General features: G+C 45.5%; 1 protein-coding gene across 7 annotated transcripts in view; it reads left to right on the top strand.

Annotated features, from left to right (window-relative positions):
- Nucleotides 1–9,232, top strand: part of JMJD1C (jumonji domain containing 1C) — a gene marked incomplete at its 5' end in the record, with an annotated part of 157,877 nt that extends 148,645 nt beyond the window's left edge. For 6 of the 7 annotated variants that reach the window (XM_083866740.1, XM_083866743.1, XM_083866742.1 and 3 more), the window contains 3 exons: nucleotides 2,578–2,754; nucleotides 7,868–7,999; nucleotides 8,333–9,230. In XM_083866740.1, coding sequence (XP_083722866.1) covers nucleotides 2,578–2,754; nucleotides 7,868–7,999; nucleotides 8,333–8,422 — 399 coding nt within the window. In that variant the 3' untranslated portion in view covers nucleotides 8,423–9,230. Of the gene's footprint in view, nucleotides 1–2,577; nucleotides 2,755–7,867; nucleotides 8,000–8,332 lie in introns of all 7 variants that reach the window. The other variant, XM_083866739.1, reaches the window with a different exon arrangement.
- Between the last annotated feature and the right edge of the window lie 3,751 nt (nucleotides 9,233–12,983).

Below are 12,983 nucleotides of genomic sequence, written 5' to 3'. Positions count from 1 at the left end.
CCTTTAGAGCACATAAATACTTGACCTGCTGCACCACCAACAAATAAAATATGTAGCACATATATTCAGTTTGTAAGAGTGACAGGTGGCCTGTAACTGAAGGCTCAGGAGGGCATGGAGATCTACTCTTGCCCTGCTCTAATACAAAAATTAGTTTGTGGGATGATGTTTTTCTGTCAGTGATCCATTATTGTATTATTGCTGCTGAATTTTTGGTGGATTTTCCCATGCCAAATCCCCTGACCTCAGTGGCCACCACTCTTTGCCAGGACTCTGTGACATCAGTCAGCACAAGGAATGTGGCAGGGCTCTTGGTGAGGGCGGAAGCAGTGGGATAATGTCCCCAAGGGCAGCAAACTGCCCTGGCTGTGCTGCAGATGACCCTTGAGCTGCTTGTGGTGAATAAGTTAGAGCCACATCAGAACCTTTCAGGTTGTTGCCTAGGATGAGTATCATCAGTGCATTAAATGTAGGGATACCATGTTGGAAGCAGTTTTCTGTACCTTGTCCATGGCACATTTTTGTTCTGGAAGGTGGCCTTGATAGATGACACAAGAATACCAAAGTGTCACTGAAGTGATTGCTCAAGGAGATGTCTTTACTGTCTCCTGTGAGGAGAGATCAGATGAGTTTTAACTGGCTTCAGCAAAGGGGTCCATAAACAAACCTGAGGCCAAGGGCTCTGCTGTGAGCAGGGAAAGGCAAAGAAATTCAGCTGTGAAGATTCCCTTGGACAATAAAGCAATGTTTCTGTACCAGGCCAGCTGTCCTCCAATGACTCAAACATTTGCTCTTTGGCAGGCTGAACTGTGGGGAAAAATGAGCACTGATAAATAAAACAAAGCTAATTCCAGGAGATTAAAAATTATACAGCAAGACTTTCTTTATTCATTCAAAAAGTAGATGCTAATAAATGGTACAGTGGCTTTTCAGCTCAAAAAAAAGAGTTGTGAACAAAGTCACAAATGCAAAGGAATAGGTGGACATAGGGAGTATTGAGCATTTCCTCTCAGAGCACTTGTGAAACTATTTGAGCAGCAGGTTTAAAACAGAAGCATTTAGGATGCTTTGTAAAAAAGTTTGTCGTTTGCCTACCACAGTTTGTCCTGGTATCCCAAATGAATTGTGTACCACCCTACCATGTATTTTAGGCGAGGATATTTGGGAAATACTGAATTGTAGATTAATCAGTGGGTAAGCATTGGGACTGCTTTGCTGCTGCTATGATATAAAACTTCAGTATCTTGTTTGAAGGGTGAAAATACTCAAGGAGAGTTTAAAGCTCTGCATCACATAATTACATTTATTTAATAAATAAAAGCAAAAAATCTCTGTTTTTAATGACCTACTTGTTTCATGACTCATGGCAGGTGGATTAGGTGTGTGTCCTTTATATGTAATGACTTTTTTTTTTAAGTGATTAGGATTGATTTAGTACCGGTTGATTAAGAGTAATATTTTTTGCCTATGGCTCACTTGATGAGAAATGGTTCTGCGATTCCATTTACCAATGTCAGGAAGCATTTCATGTGTTCACCATCTTTTCTGAATGCCTTCATAGGATGGCAGGAAAGCAGCTTCTTACCCCAGCATGGTGTAGTGGTTTGAAAGCAAAACCAGTGAGAGCCTCCAAGTCAGAAATACAGTTTAATAGAAAGAAGGTAAAATAAAATAAAAAGCAATAGTACAGAAGACCCCCCGATGGAGTCAGAATACAACCTGACACCCTCTTAGTTAGGGTGGTGGAAGCAGTCTAGATGAAGTGCTCTCGTTTAAGCAGTGATCCCATACAAATGTCTGGTAGCTCTGGTCTTCCAGTGGGTAAGGGCAGTTTGTACTGTCCCAAATCCCAGATTATATCCAGGTGAGAATGCTTGGCTCCTTCTCCTACGTGGAGCATCTCACAATGGGATGATATCTTTGTCTGACTTATGCAGTGGGTCTTTGATGGACCATTAACAGAAGAGAGCCCAAAGGCAGGGGACAAGGGAAACACTGCCCCACCTGGTTTCAACAGATCATGAAGATGGTGATAGAATAAATACTTTGTGCACATCCTACACTACAGCCCAGGACACATGGTTGAGGTTGGAAGGGGCCCCTTGAGGTCCCTTGTCCAGCCGTGTGCTCAAGCAGAGTCCCCTTGGAGCAGGTTTCCCAGGGCTACAACCCTTGGCTTTATTGGCTGCTTTTTCCCTGAGCTGAGGTAGTGATGTTGTGTGTCTGTGTCAAAATTGAAGAAGGTTGTAAGCCTGAGGAGCTGGCAGCATAGGAACTGCTGAGCTCAGATTTTATTTTCTGGATGAAGGAAGTGACACAGAGAGCATGCTGCTTATTAATAGATTACTGTGCTGAGTTCTTTAAAGCCCTGCATTTTGGAGCAGGAGTGCTGCAGATGTTTTCAGTTCACTGAGACTTCCCAGACCCTTTGGGGCTGTTTTGAATCTCTTGCGGGAGTTCTTGTTTGGGTATTGGGAACTGAGTGACGTTGCTTTGCGAGGTGGGCATACATTAAATTTATCAGCAAAAGGTTCAGTTCTTTTGGAAATGATTTGAGATCTTTTCTGTACTTAACAGATAGCAAAGGAGCAAGGCCTAGAAGTTTTACCAGAGCATGATCCAATCCGTGATCAGAGTTGGTATGTGAATAAAAAACTTCGCCAAAGACTTTTTGAAGAGTATGGAGTAAAAACCTGCACAGTTATTCAGTTCCTTGGTGATGCTATTATTCTACCAGCAGGAGCACTTCATCAGGTAAAGTACCTCAGGTTAAAGACACAGAAGGTTAAATTGCACATTTGCTGTAAAATAACTTTTTTCCAAAGACACAGATACATCTGTGCTCAATTACGTTTTATTTTTTATCAGTATCTCTAAGCATGTAGGAATGTACCTCTGCTGGTGTAGCTGACTAATGTACTGCAAATTGAATGCCTTAAGTATTAGTTCCTTTTTTGCTTTACAATTCCAATGAACAGACCGTTATTAACCATTGTTTTCCACTTTCCATTTCTGTAGCAAATGTCTAAACAAACTGAGTCTAGTTATGGCAGAGTCAGGTTAGTAATTTTTCTCTTCTAAGCTAGAAGTTAACCTAATCGAGGAGGGGCAGGGAGAGCAACTTGAGCAGGTAAAAACACCTGGATGTGTCATAATTTTCATCTTTAGCCATAAGAGAATTTATATAGTGAGTGTGTAGGTGTTTCTGTAAGAGATATTTGGTTGTTTTCCCATGCCACATTTAAGTTCCTTTTAACATAAAAGGTACATTAGTCACCAGGAGCCATCATGGTCTCTTCAGCAGCTTTTACTATGAGAAAGGGTGATTCCACCTCTGCAGCAGCTGAGCTGATTTAATCCATAGTGGGGTAAGAAAAGTACTGCCAGTGGGGCAGTTCTGGAAAAACAGGATCAATTTATGTTATTCAGCCTCAGTTGCCCCCTGGCACAAAGGGTTTGTTAGTGCCATTAGGCCTTTTATTTTCCTCACAGTATGAACTGCTGCTCCTTGGTGAAAAGAGAGAGAAAGTTCAATTGTTTCGATGAGATTTTTGGGCTATTCTAGATTTCTTTCTTTCCTGCTTCAGCAGGAAATGGAGCTTGCTGGCTTGCTGTCTTGCCAGCTGTCAAGCACCACTAATGAGGTCATTGGCTGTCAAGGAATGAGGAGCATCCCCACCCTGCCGTTGGTTGTAACCCATTGTGATGTTGGAGTTCTGTCACTGATCTCCCTGCGGGTTCAAGTGAGGCCAGGCCTTTCTGAAGAAGGTGCTGTTTGGTTTCCAATCTGCACATCAGCTTCCAGCTGTGGTAGAGAAGAAGCAGTGGCTCACCATATCCCTGTGGCCAGGGCGCTGGGGTTTTCTCTGTGAAATACTGACTGGGATGCGGTGATGGCAGGGGTTGTGTCCCTGCTCTGGCTCTGTCTGTTGGTGGGGCATTGAAAGCAGCCGGTGCCTTATCCAGACCAGGCTCCTCCTCATCCCACTGCGTTTCTGAGTGGGTTTGACATGGTGGGACATAGCTCTGGATGGTCTGTGGGGGTTTGTTTCCTGGCACAGGAAAGAACCCAGACAGTCCCAAGCAGACCTTGGGGACCCCAGTCTTCCCCTGTACTATGACTCAGGGCTTCATGTTGTTTCACAAATGTGAAGGAACATCTGACATTGCTGCTGTTCTTGGCTCCTGTTAGGCTAAAGAAGTTGGCACTTCTGTTGCATCCTCCAGCAGCCTTACTCTGATCTTACAAAACAAGAGAGATGTAGCCCAGATAGAAGAGTGGAAAGGGAACCCAGGGGAAGTAACAAATGTACTGGGAAATCTGTTCTGTATAACATGTGCCATTATAGAAAGCATACAGAATATAAAACATGAAGTAGTGGGACTGTTCCAGGCTTCCCTGTACTTCATATGTTCAAGGACCAAAAATAAGACCACTCTTATCTTTATCTCCTTGGCTTCAAACTGCAGATTGTGTTTGAAGTGGTAATGTTCTAGCTTCTGGCACCAAGGAGTTAATAATGTGGTGTTTTTAAACCTTAGTGGGTGAAGCTGAGAACCTTTTCATCTTCAGTAAGAAGTTCCTGTGAATCTGCCACGTAGGAGGAAATAAAAGCATCGTGTTCTTTCATGTATGTACATAGCACTCTCTCTGTAGAGATGTGTAAATACTGACCTTAGGGATCAGCACCAACACTTCAGAGATACAAAGCACTTGTCAAAACTGAAAAATAAGTCTGCACAAGAATACATACCATCTTAAGTTTACACATTAAGTGTTTCAGGTTTACATGCACATTATGAACCTTTCAATTATTAAAACTGGGTGAGAGTTGATGCTGAATTAGGTGGTAAATTAACATTTTTATTTGCTCATGAGTAATGTTGTGGAGCAGAAGAAAGCAGACTGAGGGCTGGAGCTAGGGAGCCTGGCTACCTGTGGTCACTGTGTAAGTGTAGTTCTGATACTTCCACTCTGGAGCCAGTTAGGATTGTTGGCACACTGCTGCTTCTGACATGCTGGTCTAGAATTTACTGCCCTACCATGAAGGAGGTTGTGTCTGTATATTGTTTTTCCACCCCTCCCCCAGGTTCTCTGGATTCATGTCTGGCTTTTAAAGTAACTTATTCTTAATATTGCATGGCAGCATATAGCATTCCTCTTGCTTCCCAGCTTTCTCCCCCTCTCCGTGTACTTGCAGACAGCAGTCACATCCTTCTTGTGATGACTGCAGCAGCAAAGTCAGACTGTTCCCGGCTGGGATGGGAGAGACAGACTCTCCTGTGAGCTGTGACGGGCAGGGCAGCCTTGTCAGCTCCTCTTGGAGAGGGAATTGCTCTCTCGGGAGGAGAATCCAGGAATAGATACAGCCTTGGACCAGTCACCTCTGCAGATGATTCCCTGAATGCTCTGTGAGGGGCAGCTCCTTTCTTCTTGGCTGCACTGTTTGGGAGCTCAGCAGTGTCCCTGTTGTGCTAATGGCTGGGCCTTGTTGCTTCTGTGGCACTTGTGACAGGGAGCCCCTGACCTCTCCTGGGAACTTGCCCAGCTAAAAAAGGGTGGTGGTGCTGTTCTTTTGAGAGATTTCACTCTCTATGCTGCCCCACTGTGGGTTATGCTGTATCACACACATCTCTAGGGGTGGCCTCCCTGGTTTTAACTTGGTAGCTCCAATTTGGCAAAATATTCTAACTAAAAATTAAAAGCTAGAAATACCGGAGTCGATGATAGAAATGTGGTTTTCAGGCGCCCTGCAAAACTTGTTCATAGTGGAACAAGTAATTACAACTTTGTTTTTTTATAGAGGCATTATCTTGATTTAACAGCAGGATTATAGATTGTAAAATAACATACTTGGAGATAATGTGACGTCCTGGCAATGTTTGATAAGGATTTGGGATAAAGGTCTGGGCGTGGCACAGGCAGAGCTCCGAGCTGAGCCTTGCAGGAAGTGGCTGATGCTGTGGCCCTCAGGATGGGTGGGTGGCCCTTTGTTCCCTCCCACTCACCTTTCCCTGGCCCGGCCCAAGTCTGGGGCTGTTCCAGCCCCGCGGCCTCCCGGGCCCTGCCCCAGAGCGTCTGCTGTGCCTGGGCTGGGTGTGAAGCTGTTCTCAGTTCAGCTGGAAGTGGCACAGGCGTGGGAGTGCTGCACTCCTCGCCCCACAAACCTCAGGGGAATCGTTGCTAAACGTTTTTGTGTGTGTGTGTCACTGCATCAGCTTATGTTATAAATATTATAAATAGAACTGCCTGGGGGCTGTCAGCGGGGCATTCCCATGCTAAGTACCAGACCAGCTGGGTAAAATCTGTCCCTGCAAACTTTCACACGGATAAGACAGGCCCTGGAAGGGAGGGAAAAGAAGGCTTAAGGCACAGCAGAATTAAAGGTCTGAGGGAAACAAATGTTTCCTATTCTGCCGTGGAGGGATAGGGAGTCAGTAAAACCTTGTCTTAGTGAGGAGAAAGTGAATGAGTGGTGTGGGATTTGCATGGGCTGGCAAGGAAACCAAGGGCAGGAAGAGACTTGAAAGCGGTGTGGGAAGCCTGGGAGGGAGGGGGCTGGAGCTCTGGCTGCACAGTGCAGAGGAGCCTCACCCCAAGCTCTAGAAAATTCCCTCAGTGCTGGTGGGAGCCTCGTGGTGGCACTTCTGCAGCTGCTGCCTCACCCCTGGATTTCTGCTGTTTGCAAATTGTGTGGTATCAAAAAACCTTCCTCGTGCACAGAATTAGTTCTGTTTTGATTAATTCTCAGGAGGGCCCAGCACTGCTCTGTCCTTGCTGATGATGAGCTGTCAAAAACCCTGTGTGCAAAATGACTGCTGAGCTGGAGGTTACCTGCTGGGATTTCAGCTGTACAGGGGGAGCTGCTGTGTAAAATCAGACTTGGGCAGGGGCTTTGAAGAAAAAAGTTATTTTTAAATAAAGTCCTGTGTCCTCAACTGTGTAGACCCCAGTGGTTTATTTGAATGTCAAGTGCCATAATGGAAATTTTTAGAGTATGCATTTAGAAACTGTAGATTTCTAGGTTTCACTTTAAATACATAGATCTCTGTCAATTCTGAGCAGGGTGGGATGGAGTGTTTCCTGGGATGGCTGAGGCTCTGCCTCCCCACCCCCAAGTTTTGGGAATTCAAATTGATGTTACACAGCTTCTGTGAGGAGCTGTTGGAGTTTGGGGAAAAGAGGGCTTTGACATGCAGAATTACAATTTGCAGTGTAGTTTGTAACGTTTTAGGGGCGAAAACACAAGTATTTCTGAAGGGAGTGAACTAGTGGTTGGGTCACAACAAGGAAGCAATTTTCCCCTGTCCAGGTATGACCTGAGTGGCAGGAGATGGTGTCTGTTCCTCAGTAGTTACCTCATGCCAGTAAGATGAAATGTTCAGAGAAAGAAGAAAATGTTCTTTCCCCCCCTTCTCTGTTCACGATTATTTCTTTCAAGTCTTTGCACTGGCAGTTCCTTTTCCATGAATGTGCCAGTTCCAGTGTGTGTGGCCAGAGGCAGCAGGTCCTGCAGGGCAGGGCTGCTCCCAGGTGGCTCAGCAGAGCAGTGCTGGGGAGGCTGTGGCAGTGGCAGCAGCAGCAGCACCCGTGCAGCTGCTGAAGGGAGGAACAACACCTCCGTGTGGAATGAATGCCAGAGCAGACTGCGGGAGCACAGGCAGCTGTGCAGTGTTCAAAGGTGCCTTTGCCAGGAGCCAACTTATCTAAGTCAATAACACATAATTGCTCTCTACCTGTAAAGGTGCCCGTTAGTCAGATAAGGCTGTGGTTCAGGGAGCTCAAGACCCACTCTCTCCTCAGGTACCTCTGCCAAAGAATAACCTCAAATACTAATTACCAGTCTCTCCTTGTTATTTTGGATAGGTGCAAAATTTTCACAGCTGCGTTCAAGTAACAGAAGACTTTGTGTCTCCAGAACATCTTGTACAGTCATTTCACTTAACGCAGGAGCTGAGGCTGTCAAAGGAAGAAATCAATTATGATGATAAACTGCAGGTAGGAAATGAATGCCGCTCTGGAAGTGGCTGGGAAGGCAGGGCGTGCTCAGGCTCATTGAAATGCCGAGCAGTTCGTGGAGCTACTTCCTTGCTGCTGTTCACACAGAATAACAATGAGCAGCAGCATGAATGCCAGGGCTGTAAATGACTCTCCCTTGAGCTGCTGGTTTTATTTCACATTACATTTTAAAATGTGTAAAAAGCTGTTCCTTTTGCACGGGCTTGATGAAGCCTTTCTTTTTTCCATCCACTAAGCTTAGGGCTCAGTCCTAAACTTCACAGAGTTCTTCAGGTCGTAGGCCTTGCTAAAATCTGTCCCATGTTCTTGCAGGTTAAAAATATCTTGTATCATGCAGTTAAAGAAATGGTGAGAGCTTTGAAGATTCATGAAGGTGAAATGGAAGACATGGAGGAGAACTGAGCACACTCTGCTTTCTGGAGGTAGCATCACTCAGAGGTTCTTTCACCTGATCTATGAAGGCTTTACACACTAATTGAAGCTTCACAAACCATCAGTGCCAAGAAACCACAGTCATCGTCTTTACTTGTTAATGACACTGCGCCGGTTGAGCTTTGCATCACAGCCACTGTGATTCCATGTTCCACTTGCAAACAGTTGAGCAGCGTTCTGCTGTCTGTATTATAATGTACATGAAGTTTGTGAAATGTCAAAGATTTAAGATGATGTATTTATTTTTGGAAAAAAACCGACAAAATTCTATGCTATATTGTTGATCAAATGTAAATGTGACTTGTACAGTTTGCTAAAATAATTCAGATCTTTTTCACTACATTGAGACAGTTACTGTGAGAGTAGGACACAAACACCAGCTATTGCCTGCATTTGGGATCTTGCTGAGTCCGCACAGCAGTCATGTCATAATCTGAAAATTACTGCCAAATAATTGTAAACTTTGTAAAATATAAAGTATATAAAGTAGATATTAAATACAGACACTTCAGTATTTTATTGAAGCTATTCAGTGTACAATTAAACGTTTTCAAAAGGTGTAATTTATTTAAAAATTGTCTCATTTTGGTAAAATTTATGTGAACTTTTAAAGCTTAAATATTAAACTTAATATGCTATGTAAATATATACATATATACATTCAATGATGTATTTTTTTAAAACATTGGCTTGCTTTAATTTGTTAAAAGTGCAAGTGTTACACATGCTTTGTACATTGAAGTTGAAAGGGGTTTTACATTTTCCATTAAAATGACTTTGTCAGACTTGTCGCGGTGTGGGTTTGTTTGTTCCGCTGCTGCCGGTGCTGCCCCCTGCGGGCCGCGGCCGGAACTGCGGGCAGGAGCCGCTGCCGCTCTCCCCAGGCCTTTCTATAGGATTTTGTAACAACTTGCCTTTAATAGTTCAAGTAGTACTACAAAATAATGGATGCTTTATTTAATAATGATAAACGGTAGCAGTTCAGCAGAATTCTAGGTTTTGGAGTGAGTTTGAAAAGCTTCACAAGAAGCGTGCTTTAAGTTATTAAAACTATTTAGATACTTAGATTGATTATCAAATGTTAGGCAGAGTCAGTGGCAGTTTAGGCCTCACTGACAGCTGCCCCTGCCACCCTAGAGTGCTTAAGAGACAGGGGCAGGGATCCCTGGCACCTGCCTGTCAGGCTGAAGATGTTCTTCCCTCCTTAGGGGGAGCTGGAAGAGTGACTGAACAGTGCCGGAAGTTGTTAAAGTTCACAGGTACTCCAAATGCTACTAAAAGACACGCACACAAAAATAGGTTTAATTACTTGGTGTAGCACATTCTGCTTACTCAGTATCTTAAGGTTTGTGGCTGTGTCACAGTGAAGCCGAGCTCCCTGCTCCCCTGCAGGAAATGAGAGCAGGAACTGGGGCTGGCCTGGTGCTTGTGGCTGTGGGCATGACCTGAGGTGTCCATGGCTCATGTCTGACACCAGGCAGGGGTTTGTGGGAAGGTGTTTTGTTTTCAGGTTAATTTTTTCCTCTTGACCATTTCTGTGTTCCTTGAGGTGTTACTGGGCATGTTTTTCCCATCTTTGCTAAAGACTCTTGGGGGGCTTTCTGCTCTACAATCTCAGCTATTTTAATACAGCCAAAAGTATTCAGTGAGATCATCTGAAGCTGTTTTGAGTGCAGGAATGCTGTCAGCTGCTACAACACGGATATGAAATACTGTGTGTCATCTTCTGCCACGTTGTGTTGAGCACAAGCTCTGTCTTTGTCTGCTTTGCTCTCCATGAAACTCCTTCTCCTTTCCTGTTCTTGAAAGATCACAATTCAAGAGTCATCAGAACTGTGAGCCTTGCTCCCCACACCCCCTCTTTCCCTCCTTTCCAGCTCCTTATCCTCATCTCCATCCTCAGCACTGCTGTACAGTAAATGGCCACAGCAGTTTCTTTCCTGCAGAGGTACCTAATGAAGAGTAAGTTTTTAGCGAAGAACGAAGCAGGGCTGTGATGGCCTCAAGTATTTCAGCACAGATGGCTGCTGTGCTTATGGTTTAGCAGAAACAGAAATTGCTGGAATTGCTGGCAGGGAAATGGTGGTCCCTGTTATGGAGGTCAGACATAGGGGTTTAGAACAGTCTGATTTGCAAATCTATTTATTCTACTCCCCCAGCTTCAGGCAAGTTGCTAAGATCTGTGTGTGTAGGCAAACCCCCATCTGATCAGCACTACATTCTCATGCTCTCTGACCTTTTTAGTAGGTGGTAATTTTGTTTGTAGCCTCTCCCGTGACATCCTGTCAAGGCCTCTCCTGCTCTCACAGCTGACAACCTTCCCTGCCCTGTGCCTGTAACTGGGAATTTCCCTTCCTTCCTCCTTCCACAGCTATCCTTGCCTGTTCTGCTGCTTTCCAGAGCAGGATGTTTGTGCTCTCCCTCACATCCATGCTGGATGAGCTGCCTCACCCTATTGAGATTCCCAGAGTGTGGCTTTGCTGTGCTTTCCCCTCCTAACCGCCAGCTTTGCCTCAAACCGTGCCAGCTCTGCCCTGTGCTCCTGCTCTCCTGGCTGTGCCCTGTGCTTTGCTGGCCTGTGCTGTGGTGCTGCCATGGCCTGTGAGCCCCAGCTGGCAGCACAGCACACGGGGGCTGTGGGGGGCCCTCGTGCAGTGGCCACCACCACGTTCTTTTCTTCCCACCCCAGCGGGGTGGCCCAGGAAACTGCCCCAGGAGCAAATGCCCTGTGGCGTCAGCGGCGCACACAAAGGAACCTCTGTACTTTCTTAATTTGTTTCTCATCGGTTTTGAAAAGGAAGTCACCGTCTATAAATAGCTGGTAGGAAAATCTTGCCTCAGAGCTGACTGAAGATGTGATTCACCTGATGTGTTGTGTGCAAACAGTTGCATTTTAAACACGAGCCATTCTAAAGGTAAGTGTGACTGAGGGATTTTTGCTGTTAAGTTTCAAAGTGAGCATTTCTGGTACCTTCCAACCATACCCAGGCTGTATCTTCTTGTCCCAGGTGCCTGTTTCTTTTTCCAGTCCCTGGGTCTGTGCAACCTTAGTGAAAATAAGGAGTAGGGTTTAGTAGCTCTGAGGCAGGAAATCCTGTATTTTCACAGCTCTAAGGATTTCATATTGTTTGATCTCAATAATATCTTAAGTCCTGCAGCAAATGGGCCTGAGGGAACACTTCAAATGATTACAAGACAAAACCCCTGAGTAAGCTGAAGTTACCTGTGGTAAAACAAACATGAGAGACAAAGGAGGTGGAGGAAAAGGTGGCCATAGCTCTTGATTTTTTCGGGAACAGTGAACTTTTTACACAGTTGAACTTCAGTCCTCATACTTGGGCAGAAAGGTCTGGCAAATAATGTCCAGCCTGTACCTGGCTTGTGGCAGCCACACCACTGCTCTGATTGCTTTGGAACAGTTCGATTTTGTTTCCTGCTCTAGTTTTAGCCCGACTGTCTTTGTCTGCCCTGCTCTCCATGAAACTCCTCCTCAGTTGAAAGATCACACCTCAAGAGTAATTTATTAGGTGTTGTGGCTGTACTTGTATTTCTCCATGTACAGAGTCAGGTTGGAAGGGGTCTTAAAAGATCCAACCTTTTGTGGGAAAGGGAGTCTAGATGAGGTGTAGCTACTGCCACTGGAAGCAGGTCACCAGGAACTGCAGAAGAGCTCCTGCTGAGAGAACAGCAGGAAGGAGTTCACTACCACGGTTTCTGAACATGGAAATACTCTCAGAGGAAGCAGTCACAAAATCCTTTTTTCTCCTCTCAATAAGAGCAAAATGTAAAACCAATACTTCTGTATTTCGGTTTTAGCCAGCATTTTAAGTAGCAACTGGTAGTGGTGAAGTCTGCACATTTTATTCTCAAGAGATTCCACATTGCTTCCCAGTTGCCTTTCTTTGGTTTCTTTTTCTGTGGTGGTACAGCCAGATTGGATAATTACAGTCTCTTTCGGCACAGCATATGTTGGCAATATTGAACAGGGCCAGTATTTCTGTGTGCCAAGACAAGGGTGGTTTCTGTGGTTAAAGCAAAGTCTATGAATAGAAGGCAGTGTCTGGATGCGTATTTAAAATTGGTTCTTGGTGAGACGCTTTGAAATAATGGACCACGGGATTGTTCAGCTGTATCCATTATAAAACAATGCAGCCCAGCCTGCCCAGCCCTGGGGATGTCTGCGTGTGCTGCGCTAGGCTTTGGTGACACGCCGTGTGACCAGCAGTCACTTACCGCTCCGCTGTTGCTGCTGCAGCTCTCCGAGCCTCGCTCCCCTTCCGCACTGGCACCGCGCCTGTCCCGCGCCTCTCCCGCGCCTGTCCCGCGCCTCTCCCGGCCCGGGCGAGCACAGCCGGCACGGCCCAGCCCAGCCGGGCTCCAGCAGGAGGCAGCAAAGGCTGCGGGGAGCGGATCCGGACACCGGACACGGCTGCGGCACCGCGGAGCCGCGCCCGGCCACACCCCGCTCCTAAGTTTAATAACTTAAAACAGTTTTAAATTGATATCACCCGAATTAATTGCTGACAGCCGT

Source organism: Zosterops lateralis (assembly GCF_965231275.1).
Source record: "Zosterops lateralis genome assembly, chromosome: 8".
NCBI classification, from domain to species: Eukaryota; Metazoa; Chordata; class Aves; order Passeriformes; family Zosteropidae; genus Zosterops; species Zosterops lateralis.
This window is presented reverse-complemented; position numbering and strand designations above follow the sequence as displayed.